This window comes from Macaca thibetana, chromosome X, assembly GCF_024542745.1.
Source record: "Macaca thibetana thibetana isolate TM-01 chromosome X, ASM2454274v1, whole genome shotgun sequence".
In the NCBI taxonomy this organism is placed as follows: Eukaryota; Metazoa; Chordata; class Mammalia; order Primates; family Cercopithecidae; genus Macaca; species Macaca thibetana.
Window position 1 is genome coordinate 66,721,141 of NC_065598.1, and position 23,125 is coordinate 66,744,265.

The 23,125-nt window shown below is 42.0% G+C and overlaps 4 protein-coding genes across 5 annotated transcripts in view; 3 read left to right on the forward strand and 1 right to left on the reverse strand.

Annotated features, from left to right (window-relative positions):
• Positions 1-19,351, forward strand: part of OTUD6A (OTU deubiquitinase 6A) — a 229,278-nt gene extending 209,927 nt beyond the window's left edge. Inside the window, exon 2 of the mRNA XM_050776254.1 lies at positions 19,176-19,351. The gene's annotated coding sequence lies outside the window, so the exon portion shown is untranslated. The remainder of the gene's footprint in view (positions 1-19,175) is intronic.
• RAB41 (RAB41, member RAS oncogene family) lies at positions 165-2,949 on the forward strand. The gene is made up of 8 exons (XM_050776270.1): positions 165-288; positions 480-535; positions 746-799; positions 1,213-1,318; positions 1,458-1,569; positions 1,895-1,988; positions 2,207-2,270; positions 2,530-2,949. The coding sequence occupies exons 1-8, from the start codon at positions 165-167 to the stop codon at positions 2,589-2,591; spliced, it is 672 nt and encodes a 223-aa protein (XP_050632227.1). The 3' UTR covers positions 2,592-2,949.
• Positions 4,540-7,862, reverse strand: PDZD11 (PDZ domain containing 11). 2 transcript variants are annotated; one of them, XM_050776258.1, is made up of 8 exons: positions 7,806-7,862; positions 7,465-7,539; positions 7,198-7,297; positions 6,365-6,448; positions 6,052-6,108; positions 5,665-5,763; positions 5,214-5,274; positions 4,540-5,058 (listed from the first exon to the last, which is right to left on the reverse strand). In XM_050776258.1, exons 3-8 carry the CDS (start codon positions 7,282-7,284, stop codon positions 5,024-5,026), a joined length of 423 nt encoding a protein of 140 aa, XP_050632215.1. In that variant the 5' UTR covers positions 7,285-7,297; positions 7,465-7,539; positions 7,806-7,862; the 3' UTR covers positions 4,540-5,023. The 2 variants fall into 2 exon arrangements, with proteins under 2 accessions (XP_050632215.1, XP_050632214.1); XM_050776257.1 differs by having other exon boundaries at positions 7,198-7,539.
• KIF4A (kinesin family member 4A) overlaps positions 7,990-23,125 on the forward strand; it is a 132,110-nt gene continuing 116,974 nt past the window's right edge. Inside the window, exons 1-7 of the mRNA XM_050776218.1 lie at positions 7,990-8,095; positions 8,392-8,532; positions 8,647-8,761; positions 14,857-15,047; positions 17,940-18,029; positions 21,029-21,195; positions 21,433-21,527. Coding sequence (XP_050632175.1) covers positions 8,413-8,532; positions 8,647-8,761; positions 14,857-15,047; positions 17,940-18,029; positions 21,029-21,195; positions 21,433-21,527 — 778 coding nt within the window. The 5' untranslated portion in view covers positions 7,990-8,095; positions 8,392-8,412. The remainder of the gene's footprint in view (positions 8,096-8,391; positions 8,533-8,646; positions 8,762-14,856; positions 15,048-17,939; positions 18,030-21,028; positions 21,196-21,432; positions 21,528-23,125) is intronic.

Here is a 23,125-nt window from a genome sequence, read left to right on the forward strand (position 1 = left end):
GAGGCACAGTGCAAGCTGTGAGGAGGGGGCCGAGGGGGCGTGGCCGTGCCCAGGCCTGGGTGTGAAGCCAATGGCCGTCAGCGGACGTCAGTAGAGTATGGCATGACGTCTGGCGGCGAAGGCTGAGCGTCGGAAGCCATTTTGGCTGCCACCTACCTGAAGCGATGTCTGCCTTTGGTCACGACAAGGCCTGGATGGAGGCCGGAGGCTTTGGCCTGGAGGCTGCCGAAAGAACCGAATACCAGTCTCTGTGCAAATCTAAACTCTTATTCCTGGGAGAGCCGAGCGGTGCGGGTCTGGGTTGGGCTTTGGGGACAGGGAGGTGTAATTGGTATGAAATGGGGTGGGGCATTCTCTGGGGAACCGAGTTCCTCCTTGTTGGGAAAGGTTGGAGTGGGAAGAGGGAGGGCTCATAGAAACATTGGGGGGAGAAAGGGCACCGAGGGCAACGATTGGCCTGCTTAACTCCCTCACAGTAGGGAAGACATCCGTCATCACCCGCTTCATGTACAACAGCTTCGGCTGCGCCTGCCAGGTAAGCCCATCACCAAGTCATATGGTACATTTTTGCCGCTCTTCTTGGCGGACTCACCTGGAGATTCTCCTCCTCAAAGTTATGTATTATAAGCATTGGGAAGTGGAGCCAGGACAACTTCTTGAAGGGTCATTCTCCACTTTGGGTTCTAAGACTGCCTCCTATTGGGAATAGAGGGAATGCTGGAGTGTCTCTCACTTTCTTTTGTAGGCAACTGTTGGAATTGACTTCTTGTCTAAGACCATGTACTTGGAGGACCAAATAGTGAGTGTTAACTCTCATACCACAAACCCTACACTTCAACCCCTTAGGCCTATTCATCACAGTTGGGTAGCACCATCAAAAAAACTGAAGCCTCTTCAAATTACCAAGCCCTATGATGTTTCTTGTTCTGCCTGCCTTCATCTAATCTCCAACTGTAACATAAACTCCAAGAGACCTTGAATCCTTAAATCTGCTGTGCTGTAGGGTCTTCCTGAATCAAAACAGTATATTGAAATTGGTTGGACCTGTCCTAGGACTATAGGCCACTTGGTTTGAGGCTATAGCAGCCACTTCTCAGGGATCCACTCTCCCCGACCTTTTGTATTCTGCCTTTATTAGGTCTGAGCTTTTTAAAAAGGCTAGTTTCTTTTCTACCTTTCCCCATCTTCTTCCTGAACATTTGTTTTATGCAGGTTCAGCTGCAGCTATGGGACACAGCTGGCCAGGAGCGCTTTCACAGCCTAATTCCTAGCTACATTCGTGATTCAACTATTGCAGTGGTTGTCTATGACATCACAAGTGGGTGTTATGCAATGTTTTATTTCAAAAGGGGATTATAAAGAGATTGATAGGGAGATTGATAAAATTAGCAGAGAGGAAGTGTTCTCTCCAAATCTCTCCTAAATGTTTCAACGCTCTGCAACATATTCTCTTGCAGACATCAGTTCTTTTAAGGAGACAGATAAGTGGGTAGAACATGTACGAGCAGAAAGAGGTGACAATGTTGTCATCATGTTGGTGGGTAACAAGATTGATTTGGATAACAAAAGGTAAAGTATAACTACAATTTCTTCTGGCATACCTAAAATTCAGTCTCTATGGGGAGGGTCAACTGTGTTCTATTTACTTGGGGAGGAGTTACCTTAGTCTCCTCTGCCCACTACCAGCACTGCAGGAGGGGAAGGACAGGGGGGCGTCCCATCAGGGCACAAGGATATGTGGGGGGTATAGGAGAGAGTCCTCACCCTGTAATCAGATGGGTCATGGGTTTAAGCCTTCTAGAGTTCCTGGCGCTAGGTAAGCATCATTACACCTCAGAAGAATCTATCCATATCCAATAACTCTGGCCCTTTTCATCATTTCTGATTCGTCCAGACAAGTCACTGCAGAAGAGGGTGAAGAAAAATCCAGAAACCTCAATGTGATGTTTATTGAGACCAGTGCCAAAACCGGTTACAACGTGAAAAAGGTAATACTTGTTTCTTTCTATAATACTTTAACTGCACTCTGTCTGTAGCTACCACCACTGTTTACTCTTTTGGATAACCTTGGCTTATCTTTTGCGGGGTGGGGGTCAAGATTCATCTCCCCATCATGTATCTCAAAGGCCCTGAATTATTCCAGCCTCTGAACCTGACCTTTTTTTTTTCCTTTTTTTTTTTTTGGTCACCATTCACACACACACAGCTGTTCCGGCGTGTGGTTTCTGCCCTTCTTTCCACAAGGACTTTACCTCCACCGAAAGAGGGGAGTATCCTTTTTCCTAGCTTTGCTGGGGTAGGGAGTATACAAGTAGAGAAGGTAAGTTTCCTTTGCTGAGCTGATGCCTGAGTGGTACTTAAGGGGAAAACAGGACTAACTTTAGCCCAAAGTAGTTCGTTGGTTTGCCTTTAGGTGAGAGGGATTGTAAGATCAGAATTCCTCTTCTACATCTCCTAGAAGCTGACCCTGGGTGTTGAGATTTGACTCCAGTCACCTCACTGTATTAGCTTCCTTAACACACACTTCAGCAGTTGAAATCGAACTGGAATCCTTCGAGGAGTCAGGCAACAGAAGCTATTGTTCCCGTTGACAGCTTAGGCTTTCTCTGCCTCCTTTGATGGATTTCTTACATTTGGGGTTGCCATGCCAGTTCTCCTCCCCACCTCGTTTTATGATACATGGCCACTTACTCTCTTCCAATTCCTAGGCTTGGGGTAAAAACAGAACCCCTGAAAGTGCTGTCATTTTTTCCCGACTGCATCTCACAGCTACTGGGTGGAAGCTTCTTGCAGCACCTGGGAATTCTACCTTACCTTCTCTGATGGTAAAAGACATCTGTAGAGAATACAGTTCTATAGCAGCTGACATACTTCAAAGGCCAATACCATTCATTCTCCACTGTTTGTTGTTGTTTACGTACACCCTCAATAAATGGTTCTTTAACCTAAGGCTGTTACTGCTTGTGCTTTCTCCACACTATACCTATATTTCCACAATGCAATTATCTCATGTTGGTGCCCTAACATAGAACCAATCCAAGTATCTCAAGTGAGAACCAATTTAGGGCAGGAGGGTTTTTGCCTCTTAGGCCCATGGCACCTGGCTGGGACTTTTTACCATGTTTTTTATACTTCTTAGATACATTTTTTAAGACCTGTTAACCACAGGGAGAGTCTTGGACCTCAACATTCAGCCAAGTCACCCAACATGCCTTTATGGAAGTAACCAAGCTACTATTTTCTTTCTTTCGTGGCCAATGCGGGGCAGGGGGTCAGCAAATAGGAGCATAGAACAGGATTTCCCAGGAAGCATAGAGACAGCTACATTAATTCTACCTTCAGCTCTGCTCTCAAGGGATGTTGCCACCTAACAATAGCACTGAGGCTCTAGAAGAGGTATGTCAGTAGAGCTAGGGTGGGATATATAGGAAGAACCAGACCTTCCCCATACAGTATAGTACTACTGTTTAGAACAATGTTTCCTACATTTGAAGACTTATTTGCTTATTTCCTTTGCGTCTTTAAAAATCCAGATTTCCAGATTCCACCTCAGACTAACAGAATCATTGTCCAGTAGATGGGTCTATAAATATATATTTAAGTTCCCCAGGATTCTTTCAAGGCAAATTTTGGGACTTCATCATAGGGGTACATCACCCCACGCCACACTAGAAAACTTTTTTTTTTTTTCCTTTGAGACAGTCACTCTGTCAGCCAGGCTGGAGTGCAGTGGCACCATCTTGGCTCACTGCAACCTCCACCTCCAGGGTTCAAACAATCCTCCTGCCTCAGCCTCCCGAGTAGCTAGGATTACAGGCAGTGTGCTACCACGCCCATCTAATTTTTGTATTTTTAGTAGAGATGGGGTTGCACCTTGTTGGCCAGGCTGGTCTCGAACTCCTGGCCTCAAGCTATCCGCCCGCCTTGGCCTCCCAAAGTGGTGGGATTACAGGCATAAGCCACCGCACCCAGCCTCACACTAGAAAACTTTCAATTCCAAATTGGTATTTTGAACATGTCAGTGGCGATGGCATAGGCGTGACCAGGAATCCTGTAATGGTGGATTGGTAACTAAAGATCTAGGAACATGGCAGAATGTTATTTGGGGCTGGGGTGAAGAAAAGGGAGAAGTCAGCAGTTAGTACTACTCAACTTACAAGTTGGAAACTGTGAACCAATTTCTGACTGCTGCCTCAGAAAAGAAATGCATCTAAGCCCCTTCCTTAGTTTATGTTCCAGATCAAAGAATATGAGAAAGAAGAGAGAATTATATTAATACTGTCCCCTGCAGAGAAATGTTCAAAGCTCCTAGGGGAATAGGCAGTTTCTTTCAGTGCCCCTCACTCTATGCCATTCCTTAGTTATACTGTGGTTAAAGTTCCTCGGCCTCCCTAATGTTCTGGTCAGACATCATAGGTAGTTGCGAGGTAGGTCTAGTGTTGCTCTGTTCCTTCCAGTGGCTCCTCTCTTTGGAAGAGCTTTTTCTTCCCTCAATAGCATTTTACATCTAATTGGTAACATTCAAAAGCCACACCAATATTTCTTCAGCATTGTGTTTTACTTTTTGGGGGAGAGGCTAGGAGGAGGAAGGGGTGAAATCAGGGTCTCTTTGGAGTCTCAAAAGTGTATGAATCCTCTGGTAGTACAAGGATGGGATAAGATGGTCAGGGAAGTCAGATGGAAAATCCCCAAGATTCTTTTTGCTACTGATTTCTATAATTAAAATATGACATATGTAAGGGACTAGTACATGGTATTCAATAAATGTCAGCTGTCTTTCCTAACTAGGTTCCTCACAGGCTAGGTTATGCCTAGATATCATCCTCCTTTCAGGGAATGAAGCTCACCTAGAAAACTAGGGAACTAAAAGTGCAATACAGTTTGGGTAATTCAGTTGGTTAGCTGTCTCCCCATCCTCCCAACTCACTATTCCAGGGAGGGGCTGAAAATAGAAGTGGCTCTCCTAAAGTCTAGTTAGCATGTCATGGCAGAGTCCACATGAAGGGCTGTGGGCTGCAACTTTCTAGTGCACAGTCCTCTCTTTTTGGCGATGGTAATCTGAAGGAAAGAAGAAGAAAAGGAGGAACAGAGCAGGTTATCTTCACACTTGAGCTCCCGATTCCCTATCCCCAACTTGTAGGGCCTCTAGCTATCAGTATTTAAAGAGTTCTTACTTACGGCCCTGTCAGGAAAGTGAAAAAAGTGGCACTTACTATAGGGAAAGAAGCGGACACGCATGCTGATTTCACGAGCTGTCTTCAGGATCTCAACAGCCTGGAAGGAACACAGCAGCTTGTACAAATGAAGAGATATGACCCAAGACAGAATCGTAACATGGGGAAAGGGATTTGCCACTCCAACCTCTGTATCACTAATAGCTGCTTCCCTCTGGTACTTTCCCCAGGAGAGGTGCTTACTTTCTCTATTTTTTTTTTTTTTTTTTTTTTTTGAGACAGGGTCTTGCTGTGTTGCCTGGGCTGGTCTTAAATTCCTGGGCTCACGTGATCCTCCCGTCTCAGCCTCCTAAATAGCTGGGATTACAGGCATGTACCACAGTGCCCAGCAAAATGCTTTCTTATTAAGTTACAGATTAGGCTACTCCTGTCCAATATGTCCTATTTGAGATGGCTTCTTGCAGCACCACAGCCCAAGTACTGTGCTCACCTTGCTGTGCTCAATATCTTGGAAATCCACATCATTCACAGCTAGAACTTGGTCCCCTTCCTGAAGTCCTGCTCTATGTGCATCAGAGTCAGGAATTACCTGTTGGTAAAGAGAGAATACATGTGATTGGGATGCGATAATTGCAGAAGACTGTCAGTGAAATTCGGTGCTATTCAAATGTAAGGTGCTATTGTTTTTCTGTGATAATCTATGCAGACAGATGGCCTGCCAAATGAAAAGTTTAAAGTGGGAAAGGGGGTGTCTCCATTATACCCCTTCTATGAATCCACTGAGTCATCCTCTCAGCCTTTGGGACATTAGGGTTCTGCAATCTGTTAATTTAACAAAGGGAGGTAACTATCCATATTGCCTACTGGGCATAAGTACCTTGGAGATGAAGATGCCTAGCTGGGAGGCCTTTCCTCCTCGGATGTTAAATCCCAACTGTAAGACAAGAGCACAGAATGGGGGCTCAATAGAGACCACAAACACAAGAACAACTAGTAGCATCATCGTGCAATAGCTCAGCTTGTGTGTCCCTGAGAGGAAAGTCAGAAGTTGTAGAAGTGTTATCTCAGCTTTTCTGTCCACAAGAAGGAAAGTTTCCTCACATCTGCACCTGCTTTCCAATCCATCCCCCCAACACTGCCAACTTCTGGTATGGATGAATCTAGCCTGGAATAAGGTTTCATAAGTTCACCTGAGCTCCAGGAGGCTTCTTCAGTGTGATGGTTCGGGGCAGAAACTGGGTCAACTCATTGTTGTAGTCTGGGTGGTGCACCCTCTGCAAGACACAGCAACCCCAGAAATTTTACCAGTCTTACTTCATACCTACCTTCATTTGGATCACTAATGAATCACCCTGAAGTCAGGAAAAGGAAAGGTCATAGACTTAATTTAAGTAGAACAGATAACACTGACTAAATGAGTAGATGGACAGCATTGGGACAGCCCAGTAGCTCCCCATTTCTTCACCTTTTTTTTTTTTTTTTTTTGAGATGGAGTTTTGCTCTTGTTGCCCAGGCTGGAGTGCAATGGCTTGATCTCGGCTCACCGCAACCTCCGCCTCCCAGATTCAAGCGATTCTCCTGCCTCAGCCTCCCTAGTAGCTGGGATTACAAGCATGTGCCACCACGCCCGACTAATTTTGTATTTTTAGTAGAGACGGAGTGTCTCCATGTTCGTCAGGCTGGTCTCGAACTCCCAACCTCATGTGATCTGCCTGCCTCGGCCTCCCAAAGTGCTGGGATTACAGACATGAGCTACCGCGCCTGGCCTTCGCCTCTTAACAGTATGGAAAGGAAGGCTCCAAATTTCCAGAATTAACCGGTGTGAATAGACCCCAGCAGGAGGCTTCCACAAAGAAGTTCCCAATGGGTCCTGTTGCTCAGAATCCAGCTTCTGGGTCTTCTGGCTACAAGTGCTAAGATGCACTCTCCATGTCGCCTTCTAACCCTGCCATCCTACCTTTCATGCATCATCTCATGCCCAGGGGGAAAAAATCTCCTACTCAGGAATATAGATGGTTCCCACCTCATGAGGAGGAATCCATGCTGGAGGATTCTCATAGGCAGGCAAGAAAACCACCGGGTAGTCATCATAAGGAATCCGGCTGTCCATCTCGGGCAAGGCCCTGGAAGAGTGAATCAGAACAGACAAAAAGTGGTTCAAAAGGGAGAGCAGCCCAGCAAGTTTCAGAAAGCAGCTCCAACCCATTCCAAGGCAGTCAGTCTACGGGCACAGCCCACATCTAGGTGTTAAGGTTGGAGGAGAGCAGGAAGGAAGAAGAAAACTCTTAACTTAGCTAAACATCTTCTGGATGCCAAGCAACCTGCCAGGTACTCTAGAAAGAGGACCTCATTTTTCACAACAATCCTGCAAAACAGATGTTACCGTCTTAAACCTGGAGAAGAGGAAATCAGGGTCGAGTCTAAAAAGATCTACTTTCGAAGCCCAAGCGAGTGTTAACTATCCGCAGGGACTCGGGGCAAGGCACCGCCCCACATTTCCTAGATGCGATTAGTAATGGTAGGGTCCCCAGATCGACCCTTCCTTCACCTGACCAGCCACCTCCCACGTCCCCACCCCACATTCTGCCTGAGTCCCGCGCTCTCGGCCGCATAAACGCCGCACCACCTCACCAGTGGGCAGTCCACAGCGACCTCAAACTCCGCTCACCGCCAATTCAGTCTGGGAACCGGAAGCGGATGCTCCGCAGGGTGGAAAAGAGGCCGGGCCAGGGTGCAACAAACTGACCCTCCCCTTCCCACCGCGCCGGCCTGCGCGCGCCGACGTGCGCGCTCCGCCCTCGGCAGTCCGCACTGCAATTGGTTGGCGTCTCCGGAACGGATTTGAAACTTGGCGGTTAAAGCTCCGTCTGGGACAGGGCGGCTGGAGACCCGTGGAGAACGGGGAAGGGACATTTAGTTTGGTGAGTTAGGTGAGTTACGGGGGCACACCTTAGCTCAGAACCTGTTTCTTCCCGGTACCCTAGGGCTTTGGTTCTTTGTCGCTGTCCCCGTTGGAGTTTTTTCTTTGCCTTTCAGACGCGCGTGCACTCTCTTTAGAGTGCAGGGCTGACGGACGGTCCAGCCCTGGCCAAGTCCTGGAGAGTGAATCTCCCAAGGCAGTGTTCCCGCTGAGAAGGGTCGGAACCGAGGAGGACGCCCTCCCACCCCTGCTGACCTGCTAACATTCATCAGCGAGCCTTCTTTTTCCCCCTCGCAGAGACGGTGCTGAGATAGGATCATGAAGGAAGAGGTGAAGGGAATTCCTGTAAGAGTGGCGCTGCGTTGTCGCCCTCTGGTCCCCAAAGAGATTAGCGAAGGCTGCCAGATGTGCCTTTCCTTCGTGCCCGGGGAGCCTCAGGTGCGTAGCAGAGTCCAGAGCCTGTGTCTGAACAGCTGGGGCCAAATGGTAACGAGGGGTGTGGTCTTGCCTTTCATTTCTTCCCTTACGCCTTGTCCCTTGCCTTCTCTCTAGGTGGTGGTTGGTACAGATAAATCCTTCACCTACGATTTTGTGTTTGATCCCTCTACTGAACAGGAAGAAGTCTTCAATACAGCAGTGGCGCCACTCATAAAAGGTGTATTTAAAGGTGAGGCGATTTGATTCCTCGATCATAGCATATATATTCCTTGAGCATATACGATGTGCCAAGCACTGTGCTTGGGCGCTGCAAATACAGGAACGGATGAATCATGATACGTGACTTCAAAAAGCCCTTAGTCTAATAACATTTGTGAAAGTCTCTCTACCCTTGAAGCTAGTTTTATTCTGTATTTGCTCTATGTGGTTCTGTTCATCTTTGACTTGTATATGTTTGTGTTTATCCTGGAACTTCATTAGATTATAAACTCTGTGGTGGTTGCTGAAGGTGATAAGCGTGCCAGCCTACTTGAGGCTCAGGCACTGCAAAGCTTGTTGAGGGATTCAGGTGACAAACAATATAGCTTCGAGGCCCTCAAAGTCGAAGGAGTTCAAAGTCCAGGGAATAGGAATGGAGGTAGATGATTACATAAATCATTTTGAATATATAAAAATTTTTAAATTTTTTGTACTTACCTTTTAGAAGAAAAATTTTTCAAGTTAAAAATATACAACAGAGTGAGTCCTATAGAAGTAGCTCTGCTCTCATACAAAGTGGTATGAAAAACAAAAGGATGACTCTAACTCTGCTTGGGGAATTTGGGGTGAAATTCACAGAGTGGGAAAACTTTGAGATAGGTCTTGAATAATGAGTATAATTCTTTTAGCTGGAAAAGGGGAGTTCCTAAAGCCTCTGAATACTATGACCAGTTAATAATCTTTATTGCGGAAGCTAAGTCTTTAATGCTGTTGAAGACCATAGCAGGGTTCTAAAGAAGGGAGCAGTGCCTGAGAGATGTCTAATTATTATTCTAATACAGTGGTTATTCAAGATTCAAAACAGAGGTTCATATACAAGAAGTAGAATCATGGCATGCTAGTGCCTTAAAGTTGAAAGAGACATTTGTATATCATCTAGTTTGTTTTTCATCCAAAGAAAAATGCATTCTAACAATATCTGTTAGGTGAACTGCCAGTGTCTAACAGGGAACTCACTGACTCACAGGTAGTCCAGTTGAGATTTGGGTTTTGGACTAGTCTAATTATGTTATAAAGATCTTTATATTGAGATGAAATTTGCTTCCTGATAAGTTCTACCCGGTGATGTTAGTTCATCCCTTTAGAAGCCTTCTTCCAGGCAACAGCTATTCACATATTTTTTCACGTTTTTTTGTTTAATGATTGGCTCAGGGAACATTGAAATTTTTGTTTCAAAATTTTAAGATATTAATGCAATAATTTCAAACGTATAGAATGTTGCAAGAACAGCATAAAAAACATTTTTTCCCTGAACCATTTGAGATGAGTTGTTGGCCTGATACCCCCCATACTTTAGTGTATATTTCCTACAAAAAAAGGACTTTCTTCTAAGTTACCACAATACAGCCATCAAAACAATAAAATTTGCACTGCTACATTACTACCATCTATTCCTGAAACCCCATTGAAGTTTCACCAATTGTCCCAGTAAATATTTTATGGCAAAAAGATCTAGTTCAAAATCACATGTTTTATTTAGTTTTGCTGTCTGTTTAGTCTCCATTCTAAAACAGTTCTTTAGTCTTTTTTTTGACTTTTATGATTTTGACATTCTTTAGTCTTTTTTTGACTTTTATGATTTTGACACTTTGAAGATTACAGGCCAATTATTTTGTAAACCGTTTTTCAATATTGTTTTGTCTGGTGTTTACTTATGATTAGATTCAAGTTGTGTATCTTTTAGCAGGAATATCACAGAAGTGGTGCTGTTTTCTTCTCACTGAAGCCTATTGGGCAGCACATGATTTTGATTTATTCTATTACTACTGATGTTCATTTTGATCATTTGATTAAGGTGTTAATCTGCTGGGCTTCTCCGCTATAAAGTTAATCTTTTTCCTTTTTACATACAGTATTTGGAAGACCGTTAAATGTTTCTATCTAATTCTCTTCTCTTTAATTATCCCCACCTTTCCTTTAGCCATTCCTGAAACAATATGGTTTTCAGACCCTTCACTGTCTGGTCAGATTCCTCAGGCTATCCCTCCACAGCTTAGTAAGAGCACCACACTTCTACTTTTATATTCTTAACTTGGGAAACTGATAGAATTAAATTATGTTCTTTTAAGGCAACATAAAGTAGAAAGTGATTCCAATATACATGTGTTTGCTTAACATTGCCCTTGGTTGCAAAAACAAAGCCAATATTTTTTATAGTCAGCTCAACAGCACCCTCTTGTACTCTGAACTCCTGGTACCACAGAGCCCTGAATATTTTGTAAAAACTACTAAAACCTCGTTTCCCAAGTTATTGCTATCTACGTATATCTGTGGTATTGCAGAAAATTATGAAATGTTATTCTCTTGCCCCATAGTCATGCCAGCTACTACCAGCGATCTATTACAGTGAAAATCTCAATTTAGCATCTTCTTATGATCTTTCATTTAGACCAACAAGTTCTTTCAAAACTTAAAAGTTTTCATTTAGATTAAAACATTGTTTCAACATTTAAAGGGTGTTTTCCTTCAGACTGCAAAATTATCTTGGTAAATAGCAGATAACAGCTTTGACAAAAATATGATGATCATTTAACAGAGAAAGCTTGCTTTGTGTTCTTTGACAACATGTCTGCCACACTAATAAGCGACAGACTTTCCTAAGGTCATTATTTTTTTCACCTTGAAGTAAATTTGGATTTGTAGTTCCTTTTAGGTGCCATGCTTATAGTTTTAGAAGCTACTACCGTACAATTAAGTAGCAAGTTATAATCATGCATTAGTTAATGACAGGGATACCTTCTGAGAAGTGCATTATTGGGCGGTTTTGTCATTGTATGAACATCGTAAAGTGCATGTATACAAACCTAGATAGTATAGCCTCCTATACACCTGAGCCTACTGCTCCTAGGCTACAAACCTGCAAAGCATGTTACTGTACTGAATACTGTAGGCACTTGTAACACCGTGGAAAATATTTGTGATCTAAACATAGAAAAGGTGAAGTAAAAATACAATATGAAAGGTAAAAGCTGGTACACCTGTATAGGACACTTACCGTGAATGGAGCTTGCAGGACTGGAAGTTGCTCTGAGTGTGTCAGTGATGAGTGGTGAGTGAATGTAAGGGCCTAAGACGTTATTGTATACTACTGTGGGCTTTATAAACACTGGATACTTAGGTTACACTACATTTATTAAACATTTTTTCTCTCTTCAATAATAAATTAACCTTAGCTGCTTATAACTTTCTTACTTTATAAACTTTAATTTTTTTAATCTTTTTGACTTATTTGTAATAATGCTTAGCTTTAAACACGAATACATTGCACAGCTGAATAAACATTTTCACTCTTTGCATCTTTATTCTGTATGCTTTTTTCTTTTTTAAAAAAAAATATATTTTTTTACTTTTTAAACTTTTTGTTTAAGACCCAAACATGCACATTAGCCTAGGCCCACCCAGGGCCAGGATCTTCAATATCACTGTCTTCCACCTCCACGTCTGGTCCTACTGGAAAGTCTTCAGGGACACTAACATCCATAGAGCTGTCATTTCCTATGACAACAATATCTTCTTCTGGAATACCTCCTGAAGGACCTGCCTGAGGCTGTTTTACAGTTAACTTTATTTATCATAAGTAGGAGTATACTCTTAAAATGATAAAAAGTATGGTATAGTATACTAAACACATAAACTAGTAACAATCATTTATTATTATAAAGCATTACATACTGTACATAGTTAGATGTGCTATACTTTTATATGACCTGCAGTGAAGTAGGTTTCTTTACCCCAGCATCAACACAAACATGTAACATGTTGCACTGCAGTGTTATAATGGCTAAGTCAAGAAGCAACAGGAATTTTTCACCATCGTAAATACATTCCACATGATTGAAATGCTATTATATGGCACACGACTGTAACATTTGAAGTTAAAGTGAGAATAACCTATCTATTGTCTAATTGTTTCTTTATAAAATCTTGCTACAGTTGTTTATCTTCCTCTAGCTTCAATCTAAACTTTGAATTTATGGGATAAAACGAAAATGCCCACCGGGCATGGTCGCTCAAACCTGTAATCTCAGTACTATGGGAGGCTGAGGTGGGCAGATCACTTGAGGTCAGGAGTTCGAGACCAGCCTGGCCAACATGGCGAAACTCGTCTCTACCAAAAAATACAAAAAAATTAGCTGGGCGTAGTGGCGCGTGCCTGTAGTCCTAACTCTCCTGGAGGCTCAGGTGGGAGGATCACTTGGGCCTGGGAGGCGGAGCTGTGATTGCACACACTGCGCTCCAGGCTGGGTGACAGAGTGAGACCTTGTCTCAAAAAAATGGGGAGAGGGAGTGCTGAGTAACTAGTAATTTGGATTATCTGACAAGAGAAAATATAAAAACTAATCTACAAAATAAACATTTTTACCAGAACTAAGCCCAAACAGAAATATACTTTTTATTGAAACTGAATCTCCCTCGGTGGCCCAGGCTGAAGTGCAGTGGCGTGATCTCGGTTCACTGTAACCTCCGCCTCCTGAGTTCAAGCAATTCTCCTGCCTCAGCCTCCCCAGTAGCTAGGACCACAGGCACCACAATTACACCCAGCTAATTTTTGTGTTTTTAGTACAGACAGGGTTTTGCCATGTTGGCCAGGCTGGTTTCAAACTCTGACCTCAAGTGATCTGCCCGCCTTGGCCACCCAGAGTGCTGGGATTAAAGACATGAGCCACCACGCCTGGCCAATAAACTCAAACAGAAACATACTTTATGGGTCTTTCTGCAGACAGTACTGTTAACATAAGTGATAACGAAAAAGCCTCTGTTCAATAGTGCCTTCTATTTAATAATTTAAAAAATACAAATGGGGGAAAAGAAAACACAAAATATTTACCATCCTATGGCTTGGTGCGGTGGCTCACACCTGTAATCCCAGCACTTTGGGAGGCCGAGCTGGGAGGATCACAAGGTCAGGAGATCAACACCATCCTGGCTAACACAGTGAAACCCCATCTCTACTAAAAATACAAAAAATTAGCTGAGCATGGTGGTGTGCGCCTATAATCCCAGCTACTCGGGAGGCCAAGGCAGGAGAATTGCTTGAACTGGGAGGTGGAGGTTGCAGTGAGCTGAGATCGCGCCACTGCACTCCAGCCTGGGTGACACAGCGAGACTGCATCTCAAAAAAAAAAAAAATTTACCATCCTGTTTCTCAGAGGTAAACATCAAAATGTTAATAATGCATATACTTTTGAACTTTTCCTGTCCATACACTGATATTTAACAATTATTTTTAAGCTGCTTTTTTCAGTTAACTATATTGTAAACATCTTTGAATAAATGATTCTTTTTTTTTTTTTTTTTTTGAGACAGGGTCTCGCTCTGTCACCTAGGCTGGAGTGCAGTGGCTTGACCAAGGCTCACTGTAACCTCTGCCTCCCAGGGTCAGGTGATTGTCCTGTGTCAGCCTCCAAAGTAGCTGGGATTGTAGGCACCCGCCACCATGCCCTGCTAGTTTTTGTATTTTTAGTAAAGACGGGGTTTCACCATGTTGCCCAGTCTAATGTTAAACTCCTGAGCTAAAGCAGTCTACTTGCCTCAGCCTCCCAAAGTGCTGGGATTACAGGCATGAGTCACAGAACCTGGCTCCTGAATGGATGAGTCTTTATCAATTCTCAATAAAAGCAAAGGACATATATCACATTGAATTATGCTTAAATGATGATATTTCTGTAAGGAGCCTGATAATATGGTCCAGATGCATTCTGAGAGTTCAGAAGGTAGGAAGACAGAATTTTCAAGCTCCAAATGACTTTTGACAGTGGCTTGGCCACCTTCATTTAGTCAGTCATATCTTTAAGTGTTTGATTTCCTAGCTTCTAAGGGCTATCACTAGGGGGACACATTTTAGGGTTGGGTTTTGTTTTGTTTTTCTGTGTTTGTTTTTTGCTTATTTTGAGTAGTGCAAGGTCATGGTACCCATAGAACTTTTCTTTGTGTCTGCCATTCTTAAGAGACTGTATTAAGAGAGCAATCTCAGTTTTATTACAAATAATTGCTGAAGGAAATGGAGTATATTGATTAGATGAAAATGTTTAAATACCACTATGCATGTGACATCTATTTTGCCAGGATATAATGCAACGGTCCTGGCCTATGGGCAGACTGGCTCTGGAAAAACCTATTCGATGGGAGGTGCATACACTGCAGAGCAAGAGAATGAACCAACAGTTGGGGTTATTCCTAGGGTAATACAACTGCTCTTCAAAGAAATTGATAAAAAGAGTGACTTTGAATTTACTCTGAAAGTGTCTTACTTAGAGGTAAGCAATTTACGTTTAATTATTCTGAATTCGAAATTGTCTGTGGGTCGAAAAATAAATCCAAATCAGGTTTTTCCTGACATGACTCAAATTAGTAAGTTGCATTTTAATGAATTGATAGAGAAAACTTACTGACTCAGTTGGATCTGGCTCCCACCCACCCAGTTCTTTCCTTGGTGTTAGAATAGTCTGTTTAATTTGATTGTTGGAGGAATTGGCATTGCCATATAAAAGGATGATAGGAATTCTTTTTTTTTTTTTGAGACGGAGTCTCGCTCTGTTGCCCAGGCTGGAGTGCAGTGGTGTGATCTCAGCTCACTGCAAGCTCTGCCTCCCGGGTTCATGCCATTCTCCTGCCTCATCCTCCCGAGTAGCTGGGACTACAGGCGCCTACCACCACACCCAGCTAATTTTTTGTATTTTTAGTAGAGACGGGGTTTCACTGTGTTAGCCAGGATGGTCTTGATCTCCTGACCTCATGATCCGCCCGCCTCGGCCTCCCAAAGTGCTCAGATTACAGGCATGAGCCACCACGCCTGGCAGATAGGATTTTAGCCTCTGTTACTGATTACCTGTAGAGTCTGCAGAAGAGTGTTTGATTTCCCTTTACTGTTTGAGACTTAAATGATAATGCTGTTGCCTCATGAAGAATGTTATAAAAACCAGCTGAAATATTGAACTGTGTAAGTGGTGATAGAGTGTGTAAACAGATATTTATTGAGAACCTACCATGTGCCAGGCCCAATTCTGGGCACTTGGGTATATGAGGTACTTGGTATATATATCAGTGAACAAAACAAAAATTCTAGCCCTTATGGGAGTTTGTGTTCTAGTGTATATTAGTATAGTTGTAGACTGGCCGATTATATCTAACTTCATAACACCAAAAACACATGTTTAGAGAACTGATGGCTTCTGGGAAGCTAGCTAGTTGGTTCCATAGCAGTGATGTCTTATCCTTTAGGGGGTAATAATTAAACTTATATAATTTAAGCATGCAATTATAAATTGTATGTGAATACTTTATCCTGAAGTTCAATCTCAACATGCTAACAGGTAAAGAGATGTAGAACTGGAAGACAGAGGATTACATCATTAAGATTAGCCTTCTTGGCCAGGCCTGGTGGTTCATGCCTGTAATCCCAGCACTTTGGGAGGCCAGGGCAGGAGGATCACTTCAACCCAGGGGTCTGAGACCAGCCTCGGCAACACAGTGAGATCTTGTCTCTACAAAAAAATTTAAAGATTAGCCAGGCGAGGTGGTGCACGCCTGCAGTCCCAGCTGCTCAGGAGGCTGAGGCAGGGTAGAAGGATTGCTTGAGCCCCAGAGTGAGACCTTAAAGGCAGTTTTTAATTGTATTTATTTATTTATTTATTTTGAGAAAGGGTCCCACTTTCTCACAGGTTGGAGTGCAGTGGCAGAATCATAGCTCACTGGGGCCTCCAGCTCCTGCTCAAGCGATCCTCCCACCCCACCTCAGCCTTCCAAGCAGCTGGGACTACAAGCGCATGCCACTTCGCCTGGCTAATTTTTAAATTTTTGTAGAGACAGGGTCTCACTATGTTGCCCAGGCTGGTGATGGACTCCTGAGTTCAAGTGATCCTCCCATTTTGGCTTCCCAAAGTGCTGGGTTTATAGGCGTGAGTGACTGTGCTCAGCTAGATTAGCCTTCTCAAGTCTCTTGATTAACCTAGTTGTGGCCAACATAATTGAGTATCAAAATAACTCCAGATCATGATATGTTAAATAATAGCAATAGCTGTAATAGCAAACAAATGTAGTGCTTATATGTGCTAAACACTGTTGTAAGTACTTACAATTCTGTTTCCTGTTGAAATATTAGCTACCACTTCTTCCTTTTCCATCCACCCCCATCTATGTACCTGTTATTCATATTTTAACAAAATGGGTTAATGTAATGCTATTATGATGCCATCAAAGAACTGAATTTGTGTTGCCATGTAACTTTTCATGTGTCTGCTGTTCCTAAGAGACTCTGTCTTAAGAGAGAGGATGTGGAGAAATAGGAACACTTTTACACTGTTGGTGGGAGTGTAAACTAGTTCAACCATTGTGGGAGACAGTGTGGCGATTCCTCAAGGATCTAGAACTAGAAATACCATTTGACCCAGCCATCCCATTACTGGGTATATACCCAAAGGATTATAAATCATGCTGCTATAAAGACACATGCACACGTATGTTTATTGCAGCACTATTCACAATAGCAAAGACTTGGAACCAACCCAAATGTCCATCAATGATTGACTGGATTAAGAAAATGTGGCACATATACACCATGCAATACTATGCAGCCATCAAAAAGGATGAGTTCATGTCCTTTGTAGGGACATGGATGAAGCTGGAAACCATCATTCTGAGCAAACTATCGCAAGGACAAAAAACCAGATACTGCACGTTCTCACTCATAGGTGGGAATTGAATAATGAGAACACTTGGACATAGGAAGGGGAACATCACACACTGGGGCCTGTCGTGGGGTGGAGGAAGCGGGGAGGGATAGCATTAGGAGATACACCTAATGTAAATGACGAGTTAATGGGTGCAGCACACCAACATGGCACATGTATACGTATGTAACAAACCTGCATGTTGTGCACATGTACCCTAGAACTTAAAGTATAATAATAATAAAAAGCAATCTCAATTTTGCTACAAGTGATATGTGAATTCATTCTTATAAAACATCAAGTGATTACCTATCGGGTTACGGTCCTTTTCTTAATTCTACAAGTAATACATGTTCATTATGAACAAATTTTTAAATGTAGAAAGTCACAAATAATTTTAAAAATTACCTATGATCTCACCACCCAGAGATTACCACTGTTAACATCTTGTTTTTGCCACTTTATTTTCAACAATATCAGATTTACAATGAAGAAATTTTGGATCTTCTATGCCCATCTCGTGAGAAAGCTCAAATAAATATACGGGAGGATCCTAAGGAAGGCATAAAGGTGTGTTTGTCTCTCATTTGATGTTATTAAAAAATTTTGGCAATTATAATACTACAGTTCACATCCCTTTTATCTGCCACTGTGGTTTTAAATGACTACTATCATCTGAGTCAGGTTTTGTGTGGTCCTAAGTCCCTTTGTTAATCTAAAATTTCTAGATGGGAGCTCTTGTGGGGGAGCAAGGAAGGACTCACATTCAGTTTTGTCACCTTCCTGTTACCTAGAGGAATGCTAATATCAACTAAATATTATTTACAGAATTCTAAGGCTGAGCAGTCCAGTATGTTAGCCACTAGCCACAAGTGACTATTTAAATTTAAACAAATTAAAATGGAATAAAATTTTAAAAATTCAGTTCCTCAGGCACACTAGCCACATATCAAGTGCTTGATAGCTACATATGGCTAGTGGTAACCATATTGGAGAGCACAGATAGATGCAGAACATATTCATGTATTTTCTTCTGGGTCATTGTTAGCCAGCTACTAATGCATGGATATGATTGAACATATCTATATCCAATAGAAAATTCGATTGGACAGCACTGTAATAGACATTGTGCTGGGCTTTGGGATGATATTTTTAAAATTGAAAAGTTAAACAATATATAATTTTTAAAACATGTAAGTATCATAGGAAGAAGAGATAGCTTATTTGAGAATCTTCTGTTAGATGGTATAGATGCAAGATGAGGAGCTAGAACTGAACAGAAAATGTGAGGCAAAATTGAGAGTTTCCTATGTGGGAGTGAGCCAGATCCAGAAGTCAGTGTTGAAAACAGGCAGAGCTTGAGTATTCAGGAGTCGGAAAATCAGAGGCTGGAAGTAGAAGAGACTAGGTAGTACTTCGAGAAAACTTGGAATATCTTACTCCTCCTTCCCTTCTTCCCTTGCACAAAGAAAAAAAGAAAGTTGAAGATTTGGGGTACCAGTGAGGGGCAGGTGCCTGTGCTGCTGATTTTTTTTTTCTGGGGCATTAAGTTGTTAGCCAGCTACTAATGCAAGGTTTAAAGGATCAGCCCTGATGAGCTTGGAATATACAAAGATGATTTGGATAGTGAGGATAAGAAATCTGGACAAGGCCGGGCGCGGTGGCTCACGCCTGTAATCCCAGCACTTTGGGAGGCCGAGGCGGGCGGATCACAAGGTCAGGAGATCGAGACCACGGTGAAACCCCGTCTCTACTAAAAATACAAAAAATTAGCCGGGCGCGGTTGTGGGCGCCTGTAGTCCCAGCTACTCGGGAGGCTGAGGCAGGAGAATGGCGTGAACCCGGGAGGCGGAGCTTGCAGTGAGCCGAGATCGCGCCACTGCACTCCAGCCTGGGCGAGAGAGCCAGACTCCGTCTCAAAAAAAAAAAAAAAAAAAAAAAAAAGAAAGAAATCTGGACAAAATACATGCTATTGTACTGAGCCAGCACTTGACCCTGTTTCAAGATCTTTTATGTGCCCCATGTTAAGGCAGGAATTAAGTCCTAAGAGTTGTTTGAGGTGAGATTTGCAATACAGGGAAGTATAAGTTCCTGACACAAATTGGTAAGGACGAGTTTGTAAACACTCTTCAGATGAGATGGATAGGCTTTAAATGGTAGAGAAAATAAACAAGGATATTCTTATGGTAAGGAATAGCTTTAGCAGGAAAGCAGAAAATATACACCTGAGGGTAATAAGACTACACAAGTCTGTCTGAATTAGAGGATTTGGGCTGAGAAGTAACAGGGGATATGTTAGGACCAGATTATGAAGCCGGGCTAAAGAGCTTAGTTTCTATCCCTGTGAACCATATATAAACTATGTAAAACTTCTGAGTGAGGGATTACTATGGCTACTTTTACGAAGTTTTTATCTTATGTGTGTATCTCTCCAACTCTGTTACAAGTGATATGTGAATTCATTCTTATAAGGAATTCACCCTAACCTGGAGGTCAGGGGAGTACTTGGAAATCTCTTTGTATCTTCATTATCTAGCACAGGGCTTAGTAGGTTGGTGACATTTTAGGAAACCAAACAGAAATGGATTGAAAAGGAGAAAGACTAGGATGAGGAAGACCAGTTGGGGAAACTGTTGCTTATTTTTTAGGTGTGAAGTAATATGGGCCTGAACTAGGCAAGTAGATGTATAAAGGAAAAGGAAGTGATGGATTCAAAAGGAGAATGACTAGTAGTTGGTGATAGACAGGATATGGAGGAGTGGGAGGAGTTGAAGGCGATGTGAGTTTTTGAGACTATGAGACAAGATTAATAGAAATGGAGAAGTATTATAGTAGAGAGAATTAGTGTTTGTGGGAAGAAGATGAATTTGGTTTATAATTGACTGATTTCAGAGTATAAGTAGTAGATCATTAGAAATAAAAGACTAGAAATTAGGGCCACAGAAGTAAGTTTGGGAGCTATGAAGTAATAAAATTATAGCATATTGGAGCTAGAAAAGAGTTCATAAGCCTCTAGTCCAATCACCTCAGAGGCTCCAAGAGATTCAACTTGTATAAGTTCTCCCAGGTAAATACAGTACTAAGCCTGGGGCCCTGTTTTCCTGGCTTCCTAATCCGGTGGAAACTGTACCATGCTATTTCCTCTAGTGAAAATGAGGTTTAAAATGAATGAGAGGTACAGAGAGGAGCATGGGGTCAGATAGAGGTGAAGGTAACAAAGAGAAATGCCATCACTGTTTGTGCTGTACTTGCTCTCCTTGGGACCAAAATTAACTTCACTTGGGGTTCCTTGGAAGGCACATAGCCGTTACTACCCTAAAATCTTGAGATCTTTTCTAGCTCCAGTATTGACTGGCACCATTGTTTCTGAAGTTCCTAAGGAAGATTGGAGACCTTGGTTTCCAGCTATCTTCACAGAGTTGCTAGTTAAAGCAGTTCTTATCACCATGACTGTTCTATTTGAGGTTCTACTAGAGCATCAAGGCATTTTTTAAACCAGAAATCCGTATATTTCTGACCAAGCATTCGAAGTATAAATCATAAGGGAATTTTCTCTTTCTTGCAATTAGATTGTGGGACTCACTGAGAAGACTGTTTTAGTTGCCTTGGATACTGTTTCCTGTTTGGAGCAGGGCAACAACTCTAGGACTGTGGCCTCCACGGCTATGAACTCCCAGTCGTCCCGATCTCATGCCATCTTTACAATCTCCATAGAGCAAAGAAAGAAAAGTGACAAGTAAGTTACAATTTAAAGAGTCAAGATTTTTAGTATTAGTTCTATTAAGGTTAAACATTAGGCTGCTGCTTCAATTGATTTGGCAAATCGTCAGACATCAGTATTGTGAGCACGAGTGACTAATGGAGCCACTTTGACTGACTTGAAAGAAGACGAGAGCTGACAGGTCAGCTTTGATACTCAGCTAGTCTCAAGCTTGTGTACCATTCTCACTGTGTCTTCCTTTCATTATCACAGGAATAGCAGCTTTCGCTCCAAGCTGCATCTTGTAGACCTTGCTGGATCAGAAAGACAGAAGAAAACCAAGGCTGAAGGGGATCGTCTAAAAGAGGGTAAGAGAGTAATTAAGGTCACAGTTGTAGATAAACAGTTCTAGTACTCTTGTTGGTATTGGTGGTGTTTCGACTGGGATTTGAGATCACATTCTAACAGTAACTACGATTTAGATTTGAGGCTGACTTTAGAAATAGTGAAAAATTGTTTCTTTCCCTTGCACTCATTCTCTAATTCAGGTATGAGATTTGGATCTGGCCCTTGGTTTGATTTCATCTGGTCCAGGCAAGTTTTAGTTTTAGTTTTAGTTTGTTTTGTTTTACCCCAACTATTTATAATTAAAATCAGTATCCTGATTCTGTCATTTAAGTATTCACCATCTCTTCCAGATGTTGTCACATATAAACCTCAGCTCAATTTCCATGCCTTTATTCGAGTTGTTGAATTTGAAAAGTGATGAAATTCCTAAGGCTAGAAGAACCCTGTGATGTATGTTATTAGAAACCTTCTTCTAACATGATAGTGACCTGGTAATCTGCATGCCTTGGGAATGATCTTCAAGTGATTATTAATCTGTCTAATAAAAATTAACATCCAGCTCATATATCTCAATTTTGTTCTTAAGGATATCATAAAATAGTTCATCAGATGCCTTGCTAAATCCAGATATACCGTATCTACTGTATTTCTCATAGCTACCAGCTTAGTAACAATACAAAAAAGAAATAAGGGTTTTTAGCCTAAAGTGCTTTTTCTTGGTGAATTCAAGGTTGGCTTCTAGTGCTTATTCTTCTGTTTCTAGGCTCTTGCATGCTGTCTCTGTAATAATCCACTCTAGACTTATATCAAACCCACTGTTGGTAATTTATGGAATTAACTTTTATCCCTGTTTTGAAAATTGAAATTGCATCTGCCCAGTCTTCTGGAACATATTTCTTTGTGATTCGTCAAAGGTCGTTGACATAGCTTCAGCAGTCTCATTTGAAATTACTCTCTGTTCCCTTAGCTATAATTCATCTGGTCCAAGATATTTGAACTCTTATTAAAGCAGTTGGGTTTACGCTTACTACCTCTTTACTCATATTGAGCTTCATTTCTCTCTTGGGAACTGAGAAGGCAGAAGGAAAAATAGTAATCGAGGAATTTTACTTCTATCATTTATCATTATTATACTGCTGCCACTGAGTGCAGACCTGTTTCTTCCTTATTCAGCTTTTTGTTCTGAGTGTCATTCAAAGTACCCTTTTTGTTCTATGTTTGCACTTGAGATTTAGCTTTGCTAAGACTATTTTTAAAGGCTGTTATGCTTTCTTTATCTTCTTTTAGGTGTTCAGTTCCAAGTTGTTTTATTTAACAGCTTTATTGAGATATAATTTACATACTATAACATTACCCATTTAAACTATACGTATCAGTGGATTTTAGTATATTCACAGTTGTACAATCATCATCATAGTCTAATTTTAGAACATTTTATCATCCCAAGGAGAAGCCCCATATTCATTAGCAATCACTCCCCATTCCTACCCCCTTCCCTGGCCCTAGGCAACCACTTAACCTACATTTCATATAAATGTAATCATACAATATATTGTCTTTTGTGACTGGCTTAACCTAAGATTTTCAAGGTTCATCCATGTTGCATCATATATCAGTA